Source organism: Carlito syrichta, unplaced genomic scaffold (assembly GCF_000164805.1).
Source record: "Carlito syrichta isolate Samal-C Ts95f unplaced genomic scaffold, Tarsius_syrichta-2.0.1 Scaffold306772, whole genome shotgun sequence".
Classification (NCBI taxonomy): domain Eukaryota; kingdom Metazoa; phylum Chordata; class Mammalia; order Primates; family Tarsiidae; genus Carlito; species Carlito syrichta.
Genome location: NW_007250868.1, coordinates 76,440 through 88,328, shown reverse-complemented (window position 1 = coordinate 88,328; position 11,889 = coordinate 76,440). Strand labels below are relative to the sequence as shown.

The window sequence follows — 11,889 nt, the reverse complement described above, 5'->3', positions numbered from 1 at the left end:
TCGCCAAGTTGCCCAGGCGGGTCTCTAACCCGCGGGCTCAGGCAATCCACTCACCTCGGCATCCCAAAGCTCTGGGATTACAGGCTGAGCCACCGAGCCCGGCTTATGTATTTATTTTTGAGTCGAAGTCTCACTCTGTCGCCCAGGCTGGAGTGAAGTGGCGTGATCACATCTCACTGCAGCCTTGATCTCCTGGGCTCAGGTGATCCTTCCGCCGCAGACTTCTGAGTAGCTGGAACTGCAGGGGCATGCCACTACGCCCAGCTAATTTTGGAATTTTTTTCGAGGATGAGGTCTCACTACGTCGCCCATGCTGGTTGCCCGTTTTTAGAGCTCTCCTCAGTTGAGGTTGTAACAGACTTTCTAAGAGCCAGGAAAGCCCACAAGGTCACCAACCCCTTGAGGGGTCCTGACCCTGACATTTGGGCAGCAGAGCTCAGGTGACCCCTACGCTTATGAGTCTGACAAAGCGGGGGGCCTGCCTTTAGCAGGTTGCTCGATCCCTCTAAGCCTGTTTTTGGAATCTGTAAAATGGAGACAATGTCTACTTCGCGGTATTGTCAGCAGCATTAGACGAGATTATGTGCAAGCGACTCTATTGTGACAAAAAGCAGATCCGGGGCTTCCTGGGGCCAGGGGTGGGATGAGCAAAGCACGGCAAAAGGTACAAGGACGTTTTGGGGGCGATGGGAAGGTTCTGGATCTTGATTATGAGGTTTGAGGCATATTCATCTGTCCAAACTCATCACATCGTGCACGTGAAATGGATACAGTTTGTTTTATGTAAATCACAAGATCAGAATATAAGGCGCTTGGCATGTGGCCAGGTTCATAATCAGTGATTAAAAAAAAGTTAGCTATTAATAATAATGCATAGCCAGGCTCGGTGGCTCAGCCTGTCACCCCGTGCCTTGGGAGGCTGAGGTGAGTGGATTGCCTGAGCCCGTGGGTTCGAGACCCGCCTGGGCAACTTGGCGAGATCTTATCTCTACAATAAATCAAAAAATTAGCCGGGCGTCGTAGCGCCCGCTGTAGTTCCGGCTACTTGGAAGGCTGAGGCTGAAGGATCGCCGGAGCCCAGCAGGTCGAGGCTGCGGTGGCCAGGAGCAGCCACTGCACTCCAGTCTGGGTGACAGAGTGAGACTCCAATTAAAAATAATAATAATAATAATGCATAACAAACTAGGCAGTCTTCTGTGGCATGGTGTGGTAAGTCACACTATTGCTTCTAGATCAAAATTCATCTTGAGTTCCTCCACCTGTTTGTATGTTATGCCTTCTTGTTCAACTAATGCCAGCATGACCGACTTCCTCCACCTGTTTAAAAAACAATAGGCCAGGCACGGTGGCTCACCCTTGTAATCCCAGCATTCTGGGAGGCCGAAGCAAGAGAACTGCCTGAGCCCAACAGGCAAGGCTGCGGTGGCTGTGAGCGTGGCACTGCATTCCAGTCTGGGAGACAGAGTGAGACTCTGATGAAAGAAAGAAAGAGAGAGAGAGAAAAAGAGAGACAGGGAGGAAGAAAGGAAGAGAGAAAGGAAGGAAGGAAGGACAAAAGACAGACCACTTGGGTTCCTGGTTTGTTTGTTTTTTTTTGAGTTGGAGTCTCACTCCGTCGCCCAGATTGGAGTGCAGTGGCTGCTCCCAGCCACCGCAGCCTCGACCCACTGGGCTCCGGCGATCCTCCCGTCTCAGCCTTCCAAGTAGCCGGAACTACAGGCGTGCGCTACCACGCCCGGCTGATTTTTTGATTTATTGTAGAGATGAGGTCTCGCTGCCCAGGCGGGTCTCGAACCCGCGGGCTCAGGCAATCCACTCACCTCAGCCTCCCAAAGGCACGGGATTACAGGCTGAGCCACCGAGCCCGGCTTTCTGGTTTTTTTTTAAACCATTCCAACTCCTTCACCTTCTAACTCCAAACACCTGCTCACAGCGTCTGCCACCTTCTCCTGTATTCCCAAAGATGAACAGTTCCCATATCCTAAAGTCCCAGCGATCAAACTTGTCCTTGTCCTATCTGGAGATCATCTACAGCTAAAGGGATGAAAGGAGTGAAGAAGCCTCAACCAGGAAACGCTCTTACAGCCATCACGCGGCAGCCATCTTTCTCTGCGTAGCACGGCCACCACCCTTTCATGGACTTCTGCTCAAAGAGGGAGGCGGTCTTGGTTTTCAGGGGGTCCGTGGCTCTGAGGTCCGGGATCATGTCCAAACGGCACTTCTCCGATGATTTTGCTGGAATGATGGTGTGATGCAAATCGAGTTCTAGGAAACCTGGCCAAGGAAGCAACACGACATCCATATAAACTTCAGGCGGGGCAGCCATTGTTCACAAGTGAACAGCTGGTCCTCGTCAAGGGAGAGGTGTCACACAGTGATTTAGAACAGGTGATGGAGGAGTCAGAGAAGGGGACCCTGGTCGATGCTTAAGTCCTTTCCAGATAAGATGGAAAATGGTAGAAGGAATAGCTGTCTATGGCTCAGCATCTCAGGGTGAACGGCCTGTTATCTTTCTCAAAGACATGAGCAGAGGCAGAGTTCCTCTGTAAACTCAGAGTGATTAAATATCTACACACAAAGTGTCCACTGAACTCAGGGCCCTTGGAATTGAATCGTGCTTGTTCTGGTGCTGAGCTGCCCTGAACAGAGGTCACTTGGCTTTGGGTAAAGAAGACTGGTGCTCAAAACATGGGCTGCTCTGGGTCACGGTCACGGTCAAGCCTTTCTTAGTATAGACTCAGAAGCAGGAGCCTGAGAAGGGACACAAAAAATTCTCTCCAGGAACAGACTTCTCACCTCCAGACTTCTCTCTGGGATGGGAGGCATTAACCCTTCAGTGCCTCTTTCTTTTCTTTTCTTTCTTATTTTCTGATTTGGAGTCTCACTCTGTCGCCCAGGCTGGAGTGCAGTGACATGCTCACGGCCACTGCAGCCTCGACCTCCTGGGCTCAGGTGATCCTTCCAAGTAGCTGGAACTACAGATGCACGCCACCACGCCTGGCTAGTTTTTGTGATTTATTGTAGAGGTGAGGTCTCACCAAGTTGCCCAGGCTGGTCTCGAACACCCACGCTCAGGCAATCCTCTTGCCTCGGCCTCCCAAATGCTGGGATTACAGGCTGCACCACTGCGCCTGGCCGATGCCACTTTCAGAGTAAGGAGAAAGTGTCTCAGGGGCTTGGGAACTCTTGTGAGCTCTTTCCTTAAGAAAATGGTAGTTGAACTGGGTGCGGTAGCTCACGCCTTTAATCCCAGCACTTTGGGAGGCCGAGGTGAGAGGATTATCTGAGCCTGTGGTTCACGACCAGCCTGGGCAACTTGGCGAGACCCACTCTTTTTTTTTTTTGAGTTGGAGTCTCATTCTGGCTCCCAGACGAGTGCAGTGGCCGCTCCAGGCCACTGCAACCACAGCCTCGACCTGCTGGGCTCTGGCGATCCTTCCACCTCAGCCTCCCAAGTAGCTGGAACTACAGGCGCACGCTACCATGCCCGGCTAATTTTTTGATTTCTTGTAGAGATGAGGTCTCGCCAAGTTGCCCAGGTGGGTCTCGAACCCGCGGACTCAGGCAATCCACTCACCTCAGCCTCCCAAAGGCACAGGATTACAGGCTGAGCCACTGAGCCCATCTGAGACCTACTCTTTACAATAAATAAAAAAATTAACCAGGCATGGTGGTGTGTACCTATAGTTCTGGCTACTTGGAAGGCTGAGGCAGGATTGTCTGAGCTCAGCAGGTCAAGGCTGCGGTAGCCGAGAGTGTGCCACTACCCTCTAGCCTGGGTGACAGAATGAGACTCCAACTCAAAAAAAAAAAAAGAAAAAGAAAATGGTAGTTGGTTGTGGTGGCACAAACCTATCATCCAAGCACTTTGGGAGGCCGAGGCAGGAAGATTGCTTGAACCCAGGAATTTGAGGCCAGCCTGGGCAACATAGTGAGACCTTATCTTTGCAAACAAATAAAAAAATTAGCTGGGTGTGATGGCAAGTGTCTGTAGTCCCAGCGACCCAGGAGGCTGAGGCAGAAAGATGGCCTGAGCCCAGGAGGTCGAGGCTGCGGTGAGCTGTGATCGTGTCACTGTATTCCAGCCTGGGTAACAGAGTGAGACTTGATTCAAAAATTGAAAATAAAATAAAATAACAAATAAATAATAAATAAAATAAAAGAATTTTTTTTGAAAAAAGAAAAGCAATATGGCATCTGTAATGTGGCATCAAGTCTATGGATAACAGGGACAAGAGTTGGGTCTTCAGTCATGGCAGCAAAGAACAACAGGGAGGTTGTGGCAGTTTCTCTTCAAACTGTCAGGCTAGCCAGGTGCAGTGGCTTACATCTATAATCCCAGCACTTTGGGAGGCCGAGGTGAGAGGATTGCCTGAGTCTAGGGGTTTGAGACCATCCTGGGCAACTTGGCGAGACCTCGTCTCTACAATAAATTAGCGGGGCGTGGTGGTATGTGCCTGTGGTTCCAGCTACTTGGAAGGCTGAGGCGGAAGGATTGCGGGAGCCCAGCAGGTCGAGGCTGCAGTGGCCGTGAGCGTACCACTGCACTCTAGCCTGGGTGACAGAGTGAGACTCTGACTCAAAAAACAAACAGGCCGGGCTCGGTGGCTCATCCTGTAATCCCAGCACTTTGGGAGGCCGAGGTGAGTGGATTGCCTGAGCCCGCAGGTTCGAGACCCGCCTGGGCAACTTGGGGAGACCTCATCTCTACAATAAATCAAAAATGAGCCAGGCGTGGTAGCGTGCGCCTATAGTTCCAGCTACTCGGAAGGCTGAGGCGGAAGGATCGCTGGAGCCCGGCAGGTGGAGGCTGCGGTGGCCGGAGCGGCCACTGCACTCATCTGGGAGACAGAGTGAGACTCCAACTCAAAACAAACAAACAAACAATAAACTGTCAGGCTCAGGAATTCTGGGTCACATGATGGATCCCTAAACCACAATCTGCCCTGGCCTTTCTTTTCTTTTTTTTTTAAAAACGGGGTCTCGCTCTGTTTTTAAACATCCTGGAGAGTAGTGGCGTGATCACAGCTCACTGTAGCCTCAAACTCCTGGCCTCAAGTGATCCTCTTACCTCAGCCTCCTGAGTTGCTGGAACTACAGGCTCGAGCTACCCCACCTGGCTACCTCTGTCTTTCTTTTTTTTTTTTTTTAGTTGGAGTCTCACTCTGTCACTCAGGCTGGAGTGCAGCGGCACGCTCATGGCCACTGCAGCCTCGATTTGCTGGGCTCAGGCGAGACTTCTGCCTCAGACTTCCAAGTAACTGGAACCGCAGATGCGCTCCACTGCGCCTGGTTAATTTTTTTTATTTATTGTAGAGATGAGGGCTCACCAAGTTGCCCAGGATGGTCTTGAACCCATAGTCTCAGGCAATCTTTTCACCTTGGCCTCCCAAAGTGCTGGCATTATAGGTATGGGCCACCACTCCCGGCCTCCTCTGCCTTTCTTGAGTGTCTGCCTGCTTTTGTTTGGCTTTTCCTTTTGGTGAAATATAGTCAGACTATTTTATTTAATTCCAAGGGAAAATTCTCTATTATTCTGGAATTTACTATCCATATGCTTTACGTTGGCCTACTTGCAAACTCATTTGCTTATTCAACTCTTTTTTTTTTGGATTTGGAGTCTCACTCTGTGGCCCAAGCTGGAGTGCAGTGGCACGCTTCCGGCCACCGCAGCCTCAACCTGCTAGGCTCAGGTGATCCTTCCGTCTCAGCCTTCCTAGTAGCTGAAACTACAGAGGCGCGCTACCACACCTGGCTAATTTCTGATTTGTTGTAGAGATAAGTTCTTGCCAAGTTGTCCGGGCTGGTCTCGAACCCGCAGTCTCAGGCAATCCATTTGCCTCGGCCTCCCAAAGTGCTGGGATTACAGGCTGAGCCACCGAGCCCGGTCTTGTTTATTCAACTCTTATTAAGCACTGACTAAGTCACCACCATGGCCCTAGGTGCTGGGGGCGGGGTAATGGGATGCACAGGACACAGCCATCGGAGGGTGCTTCCTCGGTCAGGAGAGACCCCTGGAAGCCAGACGGAGACAGGGCCACCTATCAGGGGCGACTGCAACAGCTGACTAGGAGAAGATGGGGTCTGACCCAGCAAGTGGCAGAGATCACAGAACTAAGAGCACAAGTGTGTGTTATAGCAGACGGCATCACTGGGACTGAGTAGCTGACCAGGGTTGGGGGACGGGAGGGGAGCGACCATGGAGGACCATGCATGCTTCCGCCTGGTGGCTGGAGAAATGGGCAGGCCGCAAACAGCAAAAGAAGGCTATGAGGACAGCAGTAATGCGGCAGGGAGGGAAGGCTGAATCAGTGGTGATAAACTTGAGTTGCCAGCCAAGGTGGAAGGTTCTGGTCAGGAATCGGGAAGCATCTTTTATTTTCTGAGTTGAAGTCTCTCTCACTCCGTCACCCAGGCTGGAGGGCAGTGGCAGGCTCCTGGCCACTGTAGCCTCAACCTGCTGGGCTCAGGCTATCCTCTCACCTCAGTCTTCCAAGTAGCTGGAACTACAGGCACATGCCACCTTGCCCGGCTAATTTTTCTGATTTATTGTAGAGGTGAGGTCTCACCAAGTTGCCCGGGCGGGTCTCGATCCCCTGGGCTCAGGCAATCCTCTCACCTCAGCCTCCCAAAGTGCTGGGATTATAGGTGTGAGCCACTGTGCCCGGCCGGGAAGCCTCTTCTTAAGAGTTTCTTAGGTACCGCGTGAGGTCAGGCCACACGTCCTGGGTAAGTCACACTTGGGGAAAGGTGAACTTCACCTTCCATGGAGATGACAGTGAGTAAATCGCTGTGGAAAGTGGGGGGCTGGAGAAGGGCTTGTGTTCAAAGAGTGACGGAAGAGACCGAGCTGGCCATGCGACAGCTCTCCATCCGGAGAGCACAGAGTCACAGCAGGCGAAGGGCCTGAGAGTCAAGGCGGGGAGGGGCCCTGGCTGGGCGTGCACCTCACCAGTGCCTCCAGCCATGGAGGAGGGTGACCTGGGCGGGGGCAATGGCCAGGGCATGCTGGGGGCTTCAATAACTTCTGAGAGCAGGTGGAGGAGGGGGCTTCTGCCTCTGAGCTGATACCAGGTGCTTAGAACAGAGGGTGGATGCCTCGAGGCTTCATGGAGAGACAGGAGTTGGTGCGACACCCTCAGGAGAGCCCTTGAGGGTGGGCGGGGACCAAGGGGAGGGGTTTCACTGTCAGGCCATACTGCCAAGAGGACAAGCAGGCAGGGGCTGTCTCCCCTGCCCTCAGCCCAAGGACCCAAAGTGTTGGAGTTATAATAATGACTTCCAGTTGTTCCCTGAGTTCACTAGGGCCAAGTACAGCGTCTTACAATAAATTATCCACATTGGAAGTCCTACCCAAGTAGTCATCCAGAGAAAACTTGTCATTGTCCCATATCTGAACGATCAGTCTGGGGGGGACCCGGAATTCCGTCTGGTCGATACTCCAGAAATGCTCCTAAAAACGAAGAGACCAAGACAAGCCAGTGAATGCGATTCATGGACTGGATACCTGCCCCTGGGACCCCTTGAATCAGAGCCAAGGCTGGGGGCCTTTTCTCTCCTTTGCACCCTGGACACACTCTCCTGTGGCCTCACCCTTTCACTCCATGTTCGTGGAGGGCCGTCAGGCTCCCCAGGAAATCTCAAAGCCACCCGTTGGGTGACAAAAAGGATGTCTAGGGTGGTCCCCAAGCAGAAGGTTTCCTGCCATGTTCCTATCAGTGGGACTTCCTGTGGCCACCCCAGGGGACTGGGAGTGATTGATCTCCCTGCTGAAGACCACGTGGCCCACTTAGCCAATCCTAAACCCAGGAGTTCTAGGCCTGCCCAGATGTCGCCCACCGGGGATGTCACTTCTGCTCAGCAAACTTGCATCCACCCCAGACAGATGTCTGAGTCCTCTCATTTCACATGGGTGAGAAGGCGGGGGCCCCGACTTTGCTCTTTCATCGGTGCAGATTTAGAATGTCCTGGCATGCCTGGTTTTTGAAAAACACCACCAGCTTTTATATGCTTGTGGTCGCCTAAGACCCTCAGATCCCTCACACTAGAGGTAAAGGACTAGGTCTTCGGTCCTGGCCTCAACCCAGACAATATTAGCCAAGAATAATCACACCTCCATAGACCCATTATATATAAGTTCCTCTTGCCTCCACAGAAAGAGAATTCCAGCCAGGTGCAGTGGCTCACACCTATAATTCCAGCCCCTTGGGATGCCAAGGTGGCAGGACTGCTGGAGCCCAGGAGTTTGAGACCGGCCTGGGCAACATCGCAAGATTTCATCTCTACAAAAAATAAAAATCAGCCAACGTGGTGGCACACGTCTGCAGTCCCAGTTACTCAGGAGGCTGAGATGGAAGGATGGTCTGAGCCCAGGAGGTCGAGGCTGTGGTGAGCCGCTGTGACTTTGCCACTGTACTCCAGCCTGGGCAACAGAGTGAGACTCTGACTCAAAAAAAGAATAGTTACTCAGGAGGCTGAGGTGGAAGGATCGTCTTGAGGCCAGGAGGTTGAGGCTGCGGTGAGCCACTGTGATCATGCCACTGTACTCCAGCCTGGGCAACCGAGTGAGACCCTGACTCAAAAAAAGAAAGAAAAGAAAGAGTTCCTCCAGTGTTTCTTGAATCTGAAGGATGACCACTGGGTTGTTTCTTGTTTTTCTTATTCTAGGAGTCTTCCTTTGCAGGGCGCAGAGGGCCTGGCTCTGAGGGTCTGGGGAGCCCACTCTGTCTGTCCTGGGTGGGGTCATGCATCAAGCGGCACCCAGAGAACAGGGAGGCCTAGCCCCGCATGTGGGTAGACGGGGAAGGCAATCCCACGTACAGGTCTATCTGACCCATCTGCCTCCCCACCTGAGAGTACGCATGTCTGCGATCACATCGTGCCTCTGTGCCTCGAGAAAGTCCCCTTGGAGGACATTCACGCCACCTGGCATGATATAAGTGTTCCATGTAGAATCTGCACTGAGCCGGGCCGGCAGAGGCTAGAGGCCTGGCCCGACAGGACACGGATCAGGTGTGGGGAGAGGAGGTGGCCAGACAGAGCTAGGGAGACCAGAACTGGGCAGGGGACCTCGAGAAGACATCCATCAGGCTGGGCTTGGTGGCTCAGTCTGTAATTCCAGCACTTTGGGAGGCCAAGGTGAGTGGATTGCCTGAACCCACGGGTTTGAGACCTGCCCGGGCAACTTGGCAAGACCTCGTCTCTACAATAAACCAAAAATTAGCCAGGCGTGGTAGCGCGCGCCTGTAGTTCTGGCTACTTGGAAGGCTGAGGAGGAAGGATCGCCGGAACCCAGCGGGTCGAGGCTGCGGTGGCTGGGAGCATGCCACCGCACTCTGGTCTGGTGACAGTGAGATTCCAACTCAAAAAAAAAAATAGAAAAGACATCCATCCAGGTGCTAGGCCCCTTTTTAGGATAAAAGAACCCAGATTTTCCTGGGGGACTTCTCCTTCCTCAAATTTGGAAGGAGCCTCCTCTATCAATCACTCCAGAGCCTGGCCAGTCAGAGCCCTGTATCCCTGGGCCAGAGGCACAGGACGCTAATGGTGGAGACAGTGAAGCCCAGTTCAGAACTCTGGTTGGCACCACTCGGGCTTTCTTCTTCTCTTTGGGCTGAGGGTTGCTGGGGACAGAATGTGAGCTGGGGCTGCTGGCCTCCCCCAGGGGAGAACCCGCCTGGAAATGAGACCACAGAGGAAGACAGGGCAGAGGGGCAGGGAGGGTGAGACCAGTTTCTTTTTTGTTTTTATTTTTAAGAGATGGGGTCTCGCTATGTTGCCCAGGCTGGCCTTGAACTCCTAGCTTCAAGGGATCCTTCCGCCTCAGCCTCCCAAAGTGCTGAGATTATAAGCATGAACCACCATGCCCAGTCCAAAAGTGAGACCAGTTTCTAAAGACAACACATCGACATGAGATCCAGACGTTCCTTTCTGGTAATGGGAACCAATAACTCGCTTTTTGGTAAAAACCAGCTTGAGTTCTGCAACTGAAAGCCTCACCAATTAAGACCATGAGGGCCCTGAACCCCCGTGGACATACCTCTGAAGGAGGCAAAGCAGAGGCTGAGGTTTAATAAGGAAGGTGGAGGGGACATTTTACTCGCTTTAGTACTTTTCTGCTTAGTTCTGCCTATCATGAAAGGAATCAGGCTACTTGTCACTAAATAATGCACTTGGGTTGTTATTTTATTTATTTTTTATTTCTTGAGTTGGGGTCTCATTCTGTCTCCCAGGCTGGAGTGCAGTGGCATAATCACAGCTCACTGCAGCCTCAACCTCCTGAACTCAAGCAATCTTCCTCCCTCAGCCTCCAGAGTAGCTGGGACTATAGGTGTGCACCACCATGCCTGGCTAAGTTTTGATTTTTTTGTAGAGATGAGGTCTCGCTATGTTTCCCAGGCGGTCTAGAATTCCTGGGCTCAAGCAATCCTCCCACCTCGGCCTCCCAAATTGCTGGGATTACAGGTGTGAACCATCGTGCCTGGACTGTTGTTGATACTGATAACAGACCAAGACTTCTACGCTTTATCCTTGACCCCACCACTAGTCCGTTAGGGGAAAGAAAGTTGTGTTCCTTTATTCCCTAATTCCACAAATATCTGTCATAGCCGTGTGACCTCGAGCAAGTGTCAAGGTCTCAGATTCCCCCTCTGTGCCAAGAGGGAGCTCAACTCAGCGACCTCCGAGGTCCTGACATCCCCGACATTCTAGAAGTTTCTGACTTAAGGAAGGCCCACGGCACCCACTTCCCACTGGCATATTTCAGAGCTCACTTTTTTAGCCACGATACAGAGTTGTTCTGCTGGGAGGTAGTCAAACGGGAAAATGAATCTCCAGTTAAAATTCCCTTCGCCATCCAAGGACCGGTAATGGACATCTGTTTTCTGTTTGTTTTCTTCATTGCCAGGAATCCAGCTGAAAAGCAGAGGCAAACAGACTCAGCTTCATTGATTGACAAGCCACCTCGCCGCAAAATTGCACAGTGATTAGGGGAGGGAAGAACTGAAGGATTAATGCACTTTTCTTGGGCAGTTTCCAGTTATCTACAGAGCTGGGGGTGATTTATGAAGGGGAGGTGCCCTCCCGCATCCAACACGGGTTGAAGCCAAATAAAATATAGTTCTTCTCAAACCAAAGCAGGAAACCCTTTAGACTTCACTTAACGGGGCTAAGGTGAAATTTTCTGGAAAATATCAACAACATCGCTTCTATTTCGGGTCCGTCGAAGGCTGCTGGCTATGATTTTAGTCTTCACAGCTATAACTCAAAACTGTCTGTCATCACTGCTGAGAAGCTAAATGAATAAGTTCGCTCAAAATCTTAACATTTCCTCTCCCATATTTTACTTAAGCAAACAAAAAAGGCACGAATCGAGTCATCTTACAGCTTCCTTTTGAAAATTACTCTGAAATACACTGTGATCTTATGAATGAGATGGGCAAGGAGGACGGAAGTGAGTTTCCACAAGGCATCTTTTTTTTCAAGCTGGAGTCTCACTTCGTTGCCCAGGCTGGAGTGTGGTGGCACGTTCACGGCCACCGCAGCCTCGACCTGCTGGGCTCGGGGGATCCTTCTGCCTCAGCTTTCCAAGTGGCTGGAACTACAGGCGTGTGCCACCATGTCCGGTTAACTTTTTGATTTATTGTAGAGATGAGGTCTCGCCAAGGTGCCAAGGCTGCTCTCGAACCTGTGGGCTCAGGCAATCCTCTCTCCTCCATTTCCCAAAGTGCTGGGATTACAGGCGTGAGCCACCGCGCCTGGCTCACATGCATCTCTATGAAGATAAATTCCATGGATTCCCTGAGCCCGTGGGTTCGAGACCCACCCAGGAAACGTGGCGAGACCGTGTCTCTACAATAAATCAAAAATTAGCCGGGCGTGGTAGCGCGC

At 51.9% G+C, this 11,889-nt stretch overlaps 1 protein-coding gene across 1 annotated transcript in view; it reads right to left on the bottom strand.

The window, feature by feature from the left end:
- LOC103265705 (myoferlin) overlaps positions 1-11,889 on the bottom strand; it is a 91,497-nt gene that overhangs the window by 6,811 nt on the left and 72,797 nt on the right. The window contains exons 27-29 of the mRNA XM_021715170.1: positions 10,773-10,914; positions 7,354-7,453; positions 2,084-2,274 (exon numbers count right to left, since the gene is read on the bottom strand). Coding sequence (XP_021570845.1) covers positions 2,084-2,274; positions 7,354-7,453; positions 10,773-10,914 — 433 coding nt within the window. The remainder of the gene's footprint in view (positions 1-2,083; positions 2,275-7,353; positions 7,454-10,772; positions 10,915-11,889) is intronic.